Below are 12,086 nucleotides of genomic sequence, written 5' to 3' on the forward strand. Positions count from 1 at the left end.
TTGCGTGGCTTAGGGTAGGTGTTTGTCACCCCAGAAAGTCCGGGTCGCTGCAGTAATGCAAGTCTGCCAGCGGAATGCGGGAGTCTGGGGTGGGGGGATAGGTGAGGAGCACAGGGAGCCGGCGAGGGGGAAGAAGTGAGTGTGCCTTCCTTCCTTTAAGAGTCAAACCGGCCGGGAGCTGCTCTGTGAGGTGTGCATGTGTGCTATTGGGAGTTACAAAGTACAGACTGATGTCTAAAATCAAGAAGCCAAGAAAAATAACCATTTATTAAAGGCTTTTCGGAGGCTGTGAGCTGCCAGCACATTCACTGAAAAAAAAAAAAAAAACCAACAAGAAAAAAAAACAACAAAAAACAACTTTTAAAGTTTATTTGAGTTGTCCAAGACATTGTTCTGCAGCAGATGTTTGATGTCTAAACTTCATTTGCAACTACCACAGCTTAATTTCAGGGTGGAAGTGTGTACTGAAATGTGCTGCTGTTCTCAGAAGCCTTTTCTGTTCTTAAGTTTAACAGTACCAGGGTGTGCCTGATAAATTACACGTGTTTACTTTTCATCTGAAAAGGTTTTAAAAATAAATAAAAAAATTCAAAACTTTGGCTTCACATACACATTTTTGACTTTCCCTTTGCCTTTCTTAAAATTGTCATTGATGGCCAAAGCATATGGCGGTGTGTGGAAGAGACAGGAGAACTGCAGTGTGTGCGATGGTGGTGGTGAAGGGGGGATCCAGGCTCTTTGGTCAAGTCTGTTTGTGGATATTTGGAAGGCAGGAAAACACAGTTTCAGCTGATTGCAGTGAGTGTGCTGAACACATAGCACCATATGTTCTTGTGTAGGCAAAAGTAGATAGGGGAAAATTAAGTCCTGTTCTCACTTGGGCTTTATTCTCACTTGTTGCTTTGATTTCAGGATATCTTTAAAATTGAGAGCAGTTTGGCTCTCTGTTTTGAAAACAGAAATTTCTTACTCTTTCAGCTGTGAAGTACCCAGTGACTCATGAGATAGTAAAAGCCCTCAGCTCCCCGTGGGACTCTTACCAGAGCACTGCTGGGAGCAGAGCGTGCAGATGTACTGGGGATGGTTGCTGAAGGGCTTTGGCATTCCTATTATCACCAGTTCTCCATTGCCTCCTGGCATTGCGAATTACACATTCCCACAGGAAAATTGCAGGTTGACTCCACTGCCTTATCCAGGGAGTTACCTGTGGGGAGATGGTGAGAGGTACAGCCCTGAGTCTCCACCCGTACCACTGTGTGGTGGGGTTGGAGAGGGCAGTGGAGGTGTGCCTTGCCATAGGGCAGATGGAGGGGTCATGGTGTACCGTACAGCACTGCCCTTTTCGTGGCACATGTGGCACAGGGACCATACAGACCCTGGTAGACGCTAGGGTCGTGAGCTATGGTGAAGAACCCTGCTCCAACCTGGAAGGGTGCTCAGCCCTACTAGGATCCTTGACCTCTGCAGAAGAGCACACTAACCACTGCAGAAATCCCAAAGCATGGTGCTAAGCAGGGAGGTTTCCCAGGAGGGGCAACTGATGGTGCTTGCTGCTGACCCCAGCTGGTCTCTCCATCCTTAGAGCAGGGATGACAAAGGTCAGCCAAATAGCTGAAGAAGGCAACTGAGTTGTCCTTCACGTGACTGTGGTTCTTGACGTTGTACCACTGCCTTTATGTGACTAATTTAGCAAACGCTGTTTTGGCCATCACGTCCGTGAGGAAGTATAGCCAGATTGCCCCTTTATCCTTCTAGTGGCGCCTGGTGGTGCAGCAACAGGGATCCTCTGGTTTGCTTTAGAGAGAGTAAAACTGATTTCCAGTGGTACCAAGAGCTCGAGGTACTGAGGTGCCTAGCCAAGGCAATGCTCAACACACAATATGCCACAGACAGGCTCCTCAGGTGGGTTTTTTGATATTTTGAGCTGAGGTCTGTGCTTTGCATCTAGTGGCTAGTCCCCTGCATGTGACTGGAACAAAGATGTTTTGAGGGGTGAGTTGTAGAGCTGTCACAGAGCAGTAACACAGATATCCTGGACCTGGCTGCTGCTGTCTTGTTGTTACAATATGCAACCAACTTTAATTTTTCTAACTGTTAAAAAATGAATGTGCTTTCTGAGTTACTGGTACACAGCAGAAGGAAAACAAAAAAATAATATGACTGAAAGGTATTACCTGGAAATGTTGCTGCCAGAAGAGAATAGATTTTAATTTATTACATTATTATTTATATTAACTTTCAAGTGGCTTGTACCAGAGTACAAGTGATATTCATTCCCTGAGAGTCAGGGCAAATAATAATGTTACAGTCAGTATTGCCTTGCTGCTAGCCTGTCAGAGGCAGATTTACTTATGTGATACTAAGTTTGCTGTACTAATTTTAAGAGAAGAAGTAATTACCAACAATGGCAGAGACCATGTATGATTTCTGCTGATTGAGTGCATTGTCCATGCCTTCAGCCAGGGGAACTGGCATAGCACTGTTGCCTTTAGTAGAGTCATGACAGTTTACAGCTGCTGAGTTGTGGTTGATAAAGTCTTAAGTCTGGCATATAATTTTGTTCAGAGAAAGAAATATATTTGTCCCTTGATGGACTAGTATGGTAACTCTTTTTGGAAAAGACAGAAACATTTGTTGTGTTGAATGTGGTGCCCTTAAATGATACAAATATGATTCTCTCCAGGCAGCCATCAGCGAGTCTGGTGAGTATTGCTAGTTGAGCTATCATTAACAAGCACTTTTCTAGTCAGATGTAATTGTTTATTTTACAGTGGAAAGCACTTGCAATTCATATGGACACAGTGGCGTTTTGTTGTAAGCCAATACAATGAAAGACTGTGATAGTTTCTGCGATAACAGTGTGCAGATTGTAAATGAATTACAATTAGCTTGAACCTTAGCTGAGGTGAAGTTGTTCTGTTAAAGAGCTCCACTGTTACCATGCTTCAGAAAAGAGGTCAACAACTCAAGGGCCCAATTCTGCTCCTGGGAAATGAATTAGGTGGTTGCTCTCATCTTCAGAATAAAAAAGATCAAGGACACCAAGCAACAACTGTGTTTCTTGAGTATTATGTCTCTCCCAGCAGGTCTTCCAAAGTACTTTGGACCTAAGAACTAGAATGGGGAAATAATAATAATAACGGGGTAAATAGTAAATTATTTTCTAAAAAAAACATTTTAAAACATCCTGAATGTCCTGAAGAATTCAAGTCAATTAACTGTAGGCTTTTGTCAGATTGCTTCTTTTATGAAGGAGGGAACCAAGGGAAAGGGAGGCTGGGAAAACAGGGTGTGGGTCATCCTTTAAATCCCTTTACATTCAACTGGCATGTGGTTTACTCCTCCCCTCTTCCAGAGGCACTTGAAAATGCATCTCCTGTTTTTCAAGTGCCCAAAACAGAGTGCTGGAATGGCAGTGGCCCGCATATTTTTGTGATCTTAAGAAACTTGTATATGGGTTGGAAGGGACCTTAAAGGTTTCAACCCCTCTGTCATGAGCAGGGACACCTTCCACTAGATCAGGTTGCTGAAAGCCTCATCCAGCCTGGCCTTAAACACTTCCAGGGAGGGAGCATCCACAACTTCCTTGGGCAACCTGTTCCAGTGTCTCACCACCCTCACAGGAAAGAATTTCTTTCTGATATCTAATCTAAATCTTCCCCCTTCCAGTTTAAAACCATTACCTCCTCATATTACCACTACAGTCCCTGATAAAGAGTCCCTCCCCATCTTTCCTGTAGGTCCCCTTTAAGTACTGCAAGGCTGCTATTTTCCAGTGAAAGTACAGACACTTTATCTTAAACCTGAACCTGTTGACAGTAAGCCTACTCTACCAGCCAGAGTAAATGAGATATTCCTTGGGATGTGCAGGCTGCAGGCTGAAAACTGTTGGTGTGCTCATCTCTAGCAGAGGTTGAGATCTCAGTTTCTTTGCTTGATACCTGTGCTTTGAAAGTGTCTTTCACATGTTTGGGAAATACTCATGACCCTTGAGTAAATAAATGTAAAGGTCAGGAGTTCTGGTTCTTAAAGAGTTCCCTGATCTAAGCAATTTCATTTTGGCCCAATGGAAAGTGTCCTCCCATCTAGCATGACTTTTTATTTTCTTACCTTTACCAGAAAAAAAGTAAATCTTTAGAAATTTGGTTCACGTGGAACCAGTTCTTTCCTCATCCCTGTCCTGATTAGGTTACTAAGCTGAAAAACTGTCTGTCTGTTCATCCTCAATACATACATTTGGGGCATGAGCACTGATTCTCATTTGAGTATACAGCTACTGAAATGTAACATTTCTGGTAAAACAGTAAGCACTTCTGACATCTTCTGGTATCTTTACAAAGTTGGCAGATCTCTTCCAATATTTATATATGGCAATGGAAAAAAGACAGCCAGGAGGATCTATTGTGAAAATGCTACCTATCAGAGTCCATGGGGAAACACTGCAGTTGATCTAAGTCATAACTTAAAGAAAAACAGAAGTAAATTGAGAAGAACAATTAAAGTTGGTATAACTATTTTTATGTAAAAAAACCCTTAAATGTGTGTCTTGTATACACATGCAAAGGAAAAAAAGTAAAATGAACCACGAAGAAAAGCGGTACTTAAAAAGATGTGACTTGCTATGTTTATTTTAAAAAGGGTAGCAGAAATCCAACTAATTTGCATGGGAAGTAGGATTGGTTTTATGATGACTGGCTTTCAGAGCGTCTTGTTAATTGTTAGTAACATAATTTTCTATCATTTAGGATGGGAAGTTATTTTAGGCATTGGCAACATGCACACTGGCATCAAGACTTGACACCAACTTTCTCAGGCTCTTTGCTGCCTTAGGTCTGCATGGGGAACGGGGGCAAGCTTGGAAAGCAGTGAGTTTGCCCTGCTGCTGCTCAGGCAGTCATGGTTGGGTGGTATTTTGGTACATGTACACTTAGGTCTTTTTGAGAAGGAGTGAGCCAGTTGCTGTGCACACTGGGGCTTGCAGAGGCCATTTGCTAATCCTTCTTACTGATCCTCTGCCTTTTTTTCAGCATGAAAATTCTGTAGTTGGAAACAACACCTATGAGCAGTTCTCTGTATTGCCCTTGTATTTCCACAGCAGAGCCACACCTGTGCAGAGCCCAGCCAGCAGCTTACCCACAGCCACCTTGATAAGCACGCAGCAGTGCTAGACCTTGGTGGCCCCCGCATCACAGTCAGTGTCCTTCTCGTCTCCTGGGTGTATATTGCGGCTTGAGCACCTTCACAGGCTGCGGGCGACGTGGGAAGACAGTGAGATTTATGTTGCATTTGTTGATTTTATTTTCAGAGCCTGGTTTGCCAGCCACTCTCTCGAATTAATATGCAAGGCTTGCTGGAGCTGGGGATACCCACCACTGGCCCAGAGGGGTGCTTCAAGGAACGTAGCTTGATCTCCCTCTTGTGGAAAATTATTGGAACTAAATTCACGTGGTACTGAAGGAGAAAAGTCCAGCATCAGCAAACAAATGATGGCAGCAGTGACCATGCTACCTGATGCTCTTGTCAGCCCTCAAGGAAGTGAAGAGATGGACTCCCTGATCGTACTGCATTATAATTACACAGGAAAGCTGATTTTAAGGGAAAAGGCAACTGATAACATAGACCTGCCCACTATTGCATTTCTGATCCTATGTAGTTTCATAGTCCTGGAAAACTTGATGGTGTTGATTGCCATATGGAAAAACAATAAATTTCACAACCGCATGTACTTTTTTATTGGCAATCTAGCTCTCTGTGATCTTTTAGCTGGGATTGTTTACAAAGTAAACATTCTTATGTCTGGGAAGAAAACTCTGAGCTTGTCCTCCACAATCTGGTTCATTAGGGAAGGCAGTATGTTTGTTGCCCTGGGAGCCTCCACTTTTAGCTTACTAGCAATAGCTATTGAGCGGCATTTGACCATGATCAAAATGAGGCCTTATGATGCAAATAAAAAATACAGAGTGTTCCTTCTCATTGGTACATGCTGGCTTATTTCAATTTCCTTGGGTGCCTTACCCATCCTCGGCTGGAACTGTATAAACAACTTACCAGATTGCTCAACAATTTTGCCTCTGTATTCCAAGAAGTATGTTGTGTTCTGCATTAGTATCTTCATAGCCATTTTGGTTGCCATTGTCATCCTTTATGCCCGTATCTACATCCTAGTAAAGTCCAGCAGTCGTAATGTCACTAACCACAATAACTCGGAGCGATCCATGGCGCTCCTTAGGACTGTCGTGATCGTTGTTAGTGTCTTCATTGCCTGTTGGTCTCCGCTGTTCATCCTCTTCCTCATCGATGTGGCCTGCAGAGTCAAGGAGTACTCTATCTTGTACAAAGCCAACTGGTTTATTGCTCTGGCAGTCATCAACTCTGCAATGAACCCCATCATCTACACTCTGGCCAGTAAGGAAATGCGTCGGGCTTTCTTCCGCCTTGTGTGTGGCTGCCTGGTAAAATCCAAGGTGGCCAGATCCTTGCCTATTCAGCCCACGCCAGATCACAGTCGAAGTAAATCCAGCAGCAGCAATACCCAGAAGCCAAAGGAAGATTTCCCACCGATGAATGTTCCCTCATGTATCGCTGAGAAAAATGAATCTTCCTTTCACAACGGAAACTTCTGTAAGTAAGGGACTCCTCGAGACAAGTACCTTTCTGTGGCTTTTAGATTTAAACTACAAGTGTAGTTTAAGCATTCATGCACTTAAGTCACAGAAGATAACACTAACCACTTATTTAACTTTGGGGACTTACTTATCAACAATCATTGCTTTGGGTGTTCATTCAGTTACACACCTGATTCAGAAAAAAACTTTCACACTACCCAGCAGCCAGGACAGAGTGCATGCACATCTCATGACATTGTACCACGATGGCATGGCATGATGAGGCTGCATTTGGCACTGCCTGATCTTGCAAGACATCAAGAAAACCTGTTAGAAACGTCAGCATTCACTAAACATTGCTGACGAGACTGATTATTGCCAACGAGGAGAAAAGCTTATTATGTATGTTGGTGATTATAGTTCTCTATATGTATTTGCTGTTATGTTAATAGCCTTATATGTATGTGGTATAAATAGCTGTATATTTGTACAGTTCCTTATTAAAAAGTTGTTGTTTCATAAAAGTTTACAATATGCTAGACATTGTATTGCAGTATACAGTGTAAGGTGACAAATTATACAAATAGATACACATGTTTCAATGGGGATATTTGAAAATATATGAAGTAGTAGCTTTTAACTGACAGAAATTTTATCATGTCATATCAATGCAGTATTTTTATTTTTTCCACTGTTATTCAAACTTTTCCTCTTTAGTGAAAGACAACATGACAGTTGTCACTGTGACATTTCACAACCTCTTTTAAGCAAGCAGTAGTAAATAACCATTGAGAGAGACTGTATATGTTTTTTATTTAAAGTAGCTATAATGTGACCCAGCAATACACATGTATCAAGTGGATGTACTGTTTTAATGCATATATTTTTCCTTACTATTTCCAGTGTATTTAAAAGTGTATGTCAAACTGATATAAACCTGTGTACGTTGTGAATGCACTACCTAAACTGAGATTCTTCAGTTCTGAAACAGACGTATACCATTTCAGAAAGCAAAGAACCACAGACGGGTCCTGGAGGAGCTCCTTCTTTTCTCTCCAGGCACTACCACAGCGTGGGATTGTGTTAGAATTTCTCCCTGGGAAGAAGTCCAGCTAGTGGGACAAGATCCCATTTTCTGGCAACGGGACCCTACACTCCTATTATCTCTGGGCACTTTTGCAGATACAAGAGGGAAGATGCGGTACAACGGGATCATGCTGAAGGGCATATCTCCATTTTTAATTGACCCTGCCTTGGATCTGGAGTGAAAGCCTGTTTAGTTTGGAAGACCGTTTAACTTTCCTGGAGCCCCAGACTTACTCTTTTGAGAGCCTGTTCCAGAGAAACCCGTATGAAAACAACTTTATCATTCATTGCTGCCTTACCAGCCTCTGTACAGGACAGTGTTCAGCATCAGAAGGATTCCCCGAGACCTAGAGCAGTTAAGACTTCATAAACCATTGTTTTCAAGTCCCCATGGAAGTGGCCTGTAGTACTTCCATCAATAGTACTTTATGGCTGGAAGCTTCAGTGGAGGTTGACGGGAAATTCTGAGGTTAGTTCCTATTGTATTGCAGTAAGAATGTAAGCATCTAACTTTATTGGGTTCTTTCAAAGATTTGTTTTTAGTGTCTCAAACCACACCTTGCCCTATGCACAATCAGAAGTAGTTGAGGCCTTTTTAATATACAGCCTGAAAGAGCTCATCCTTAGCTTTACTCCAGTCTTTATCATTTAAAGCAGCAGCATTAGACTCTTCTCAACTATGTACAGTGTGTAAGTTGTGTAATGTGTGTAGCAAAAGCCTTTAAAATGTAGAGGTTTGCATTGTGATTATCTTTTACAAGTTAACAGTCTGCTTGTACATGTTTTATGCTGTTAGAAAAGTGTAAGAACAAAGAAAAACTGTATTTGAATGAAATAACTGTGAAAGAGAGTAGTAAATACAAAATAATTTCTACCAAAAATGTTGAAAAGCGGTGCACTTAAGAGAAGAATAAAAAGCTAAATTAAACTGAGCATGATATAACTATATGAACTGCAGATACAGGCTGGGTCAGCAGCTCTGTACATATGTGGCAAATTGAACTGGTAACATTGCGTTGTCATGGCTTGCTTTGGTTTTTAGATCTTACAGTGCTATTTGGCTGTATTTTCAGTGTGGAAGTTCTCCTCTGAAGTTGTGTCTTGAAAATTGCCAGCTAAAATATTTGTGTACTTCTAAATGTTAGTTCATGAGGTGGTGGCACATGCTTGCACATTCCTTGCTATTGTAGAGCAGAAAGGCCTTAGCAACACAATGGTTTCAGAAAACGTTGTGTCTGACCCCACATGAACTATGTCAAGGATGTTACATGATTCTCACTATTTAGGTGAAAAAATGAGTATTTTCAATAGCCAAAGTCCAAGAACATGCACATAAAATTGAGTTTTAACATCTGGATTCTAGCCTTAGCTATTGTCAAGAGATGATGCAAGGTAGAAGTAATGCAAGCAACTCCACTGTTGGAGGCCATGTAATTGCATGTCAGTACAAAAACCTTTTACTCTGCTTTGATTTTCTTCTCTTATTTTGGAGCTGTGGGGATATTTTGTTAGTTCACTACCCTGCTGTACTTGAAGAAGGCTCCTAAGATTCGTGGGCTCGCATTTAACACTGGTAATAAAATCTGCAAAGTACTTACAAGCGAGGAGAAAAAAACTGTTGTGGATACAGTCTTCAGTGGGTGTATTCCACTGGGTCATATTAGGTAAAGCACAGATTCTGGAAGATTTTAAAGCAAATTTTAAAGTAGGGCAGGTCAAGAGCTTAACAGCAGTGGAACCAACCAGGAAGATGTCCTATCCTTGAAGCTGGAAAAAGATGGAGAACAGCTTTCATCCTAAAATACTAGAAGATTCCATAAAATACATCCCAGAATCCAAGCTTTTTATTGTCTAGGTTGATTTGAGCATAAAAGAAACTGAATCAGGTCTCCCTCTCCCAATAGTTTTACATGGAGCAAGAACTACAGAGGAGACTAACATTTCTTTCATATTATTTTATTAATTCCAATACTTATTTTGTTACTGGATTACAAAAGAAATGCAAATCAAACCACAGAAGGAGAAGAAAAAAGCTTTCACAAGATGCTTTCCAAGAGTCTTTTATTGCCAACAGTCTTACAGAGTATTTACAACTCATTAGGTGCCACGAACGATTTGAAAACTTAATTAAATCTCAAACCTTTGAACTGAAGTTGTTGTGTAGAAGTCATTTTTCAAAGAATTGTAAAAAAGGCTTTGGCCTTTTATGGAAAACATGCGTTTAAATTCTGGATGTCATGCCTGAGAGCAGTGCCTGTGGGAATGCCGTGCAGCCCAGGGCGGTAGGCTCTGTCTCTGCCACCCCCAGAGCTGGTGGAAGGCTTTGCGCCTGCTTTCCGGGGAGCTCTGTCCCTTGGCTCCCCTGCTTTCTGCTCCTGCAGCACTGTGCACAACTGCTGCCGTGGAAAGGCACATTTTGCAAGGAGCAACTGTAATTGGGGCATCACCCTGCATACCAGGTTTGTCATTTCCAACTGCTTTAGTAAGGAAATGGAACACACACCTCTGCAAAAAGTGCTGGGTGCCAAAAGCCTGAGGTCCTGAGAGCAGCCAGTCCACCCTGCTGAGCAGAGCCATGCTGGCATCCACCCCAGATACTGCCATTTAACCCACCACCACCACCACCAAGGGCACGGCTCAGCCCCTTGGCCTGATAGGGCTGTGGACCCCACAGCCACCCCAGGCCTGGGGACACTCCCTCCTTGTGGCAAGCGCAGCAGCAGTCATTAGGGGTTTCTGCTTAGCCACTGTTGAGCCATGAGGTTTGCTGCAGCCCTGAGGCACCTGTCACCTGAAGTGGTCTGGAGGCACCATGCAGAGCCAGGCAGAGGTGTTCTCATGGCTATGCTGCCTTCGAAGCTGCGTTTCTTCTCCCCAGGAGCAACATCATTTCCCAGGGCACCTCCAGGCTCAGCTTTTCTCCAAGTGGGTAAGAGGGAAGGGCTTGTGCAAGGAGACACTAGGGCAGTGGAGGAAGAGGTTTTGGGGAACATCAGCCCAGCTAAGCTTCCTTCTGATGTGGAGCCTTTCTTCTCTCCACAGTACACTAAATAGCTGCTTTTACCTGGACCTTCTCGCAGTCACTGTTCATGGAAAGACCATGGATTTGGCTGCCCTCAGCTACCCTCAGCTATTCAGTGTGCCAAGCAGGAAAGCTGCCTTTTCATGAGAGGGTACCCTTGTGCCAGAAAGAGGGCCTCTACGAGCCATTACTTCCATTGTGAAAATGGTATTTGTGGAAAATGAACCTTTGGAAATCAATGTTGCCTCAGTCACAGTAACTGGAGCTCCTCTAGTGTATAAAGTCAGTGTAACGGACTCATGTGCCATTTGGTCCTCTGACACTTTTCATCCCTGTTTCTTTTGAGATGAGAGTAGTTCATTGACTTATTAATATTCAATATCCAGGTGAACCCTGTAGAATTTCATTTATTCTACTACAAAATGGGCATCCCTTCAGGTAAATTAAACAAAAACCACCAAACAAATCAAATTAGGCCATTAGGGAACCTGGGCATACGAGAACAGACTGAAGCCCACTTCACATGCATTTTGATTTGATAGCAGTGCTCATTATTTTATTACTTTGGTTAATCATATACAAACTGGATAATCAGAAAACAGTTGCATGACACTTGTAGTCAAAATTCTGTTGCTTAAGGACTTCCTCAGAGACAAAATTTGCCTCTGTTTCTGTAACCAGAATACCACAATCAGCAGACAGGCAAAAACTTGAGATTCACAAAAGTCTTTGGGAATATAAATGATCACAATATTTCCACATACATTATTTTTCCTGCAATTCTCAATTAAAAATGTTTCAAAAAGTAGTAAATATTAATAAATAACAAATGTACAGTCAAATTCCCTTTTACAGCAAAATACTTACTTTTTTGTTTTGTTGGTGCTGCCCACACAATGCAGAGAAAAATATTAACCCCAAAAGAAGAAACCTGGCTTCTTTTGAGGTTTAACTCTGCAAGACTTTACTGAGAAGCAGTTATCACACTAATCCAGCCACAAGGGACACAGATACTAATTATAATCTTTACATTCCTCATTTAATAAAAAATTTAATTTCTTTTCAATAAATATTTGCCTGGGTGTTGGTGGGTTTTGCCTCATGGAAGATAAAGGAGGATTGCTAGAAAAAGCTGTCATTTGACCTGGATGTTATTTGAGCTTCATTATACCTACATAAAATGTAAATCTGCATCTTAATCTCAGAATCTGAGGCTATCTTCCTTTTCTGAGTCATCCGTGCTGTCTCCCACAAAGTGGGGTAGCAGAATGAGTCACCCAGCTTTAGCTTCTTTCTTTCTTTGGTTTCCACGGCCTGTTCTGTTGTCAAACAAGGCTTAAACACTCTTTATTTAGCTTTTCCCCTATATGGTG

General features: G+C 42.1%; 1 protein-coding gene across 1 annotated transcript; it reads left to right on the top strand.

Moving 5' to 3' along the window:
- The first annotated feature begins 5,483 nt into the window (after window positions 1-5,483).
- Window positions 5,484-6,629, top strand: S1PR3 (sphingosine-1-phosphate receptor 3). The gene has a single exon (XM_010176298.1). It carries the CDS (start codon window positions 5,484-5,486, stop codon window positions 6,627-6,629), a length of 1,146 nt encoding a protein of 381 aa, XP_010174600.1.
- Window positions 6,630-12,086: the final 5,457 nt, after the last annotated feature.

Source organism: Antrostomus carolinensis, unplaced genomic scaffold (assembly GCF_000700745.2).
Source record: "Antrostomus carolinensis isolate BGI_N321 unplaced genomic scaffold, ASM70074v2 scaffold17999, whole genome shotgun sequence".
Classification (NCBI taxonomy): domain Eukaryota; kingdom Metazoa; phylum Chordata; class Aves; order Caprimulgiformes; family Caprimulgidae; genus Antrostomus; species Antrostomus carolinensis.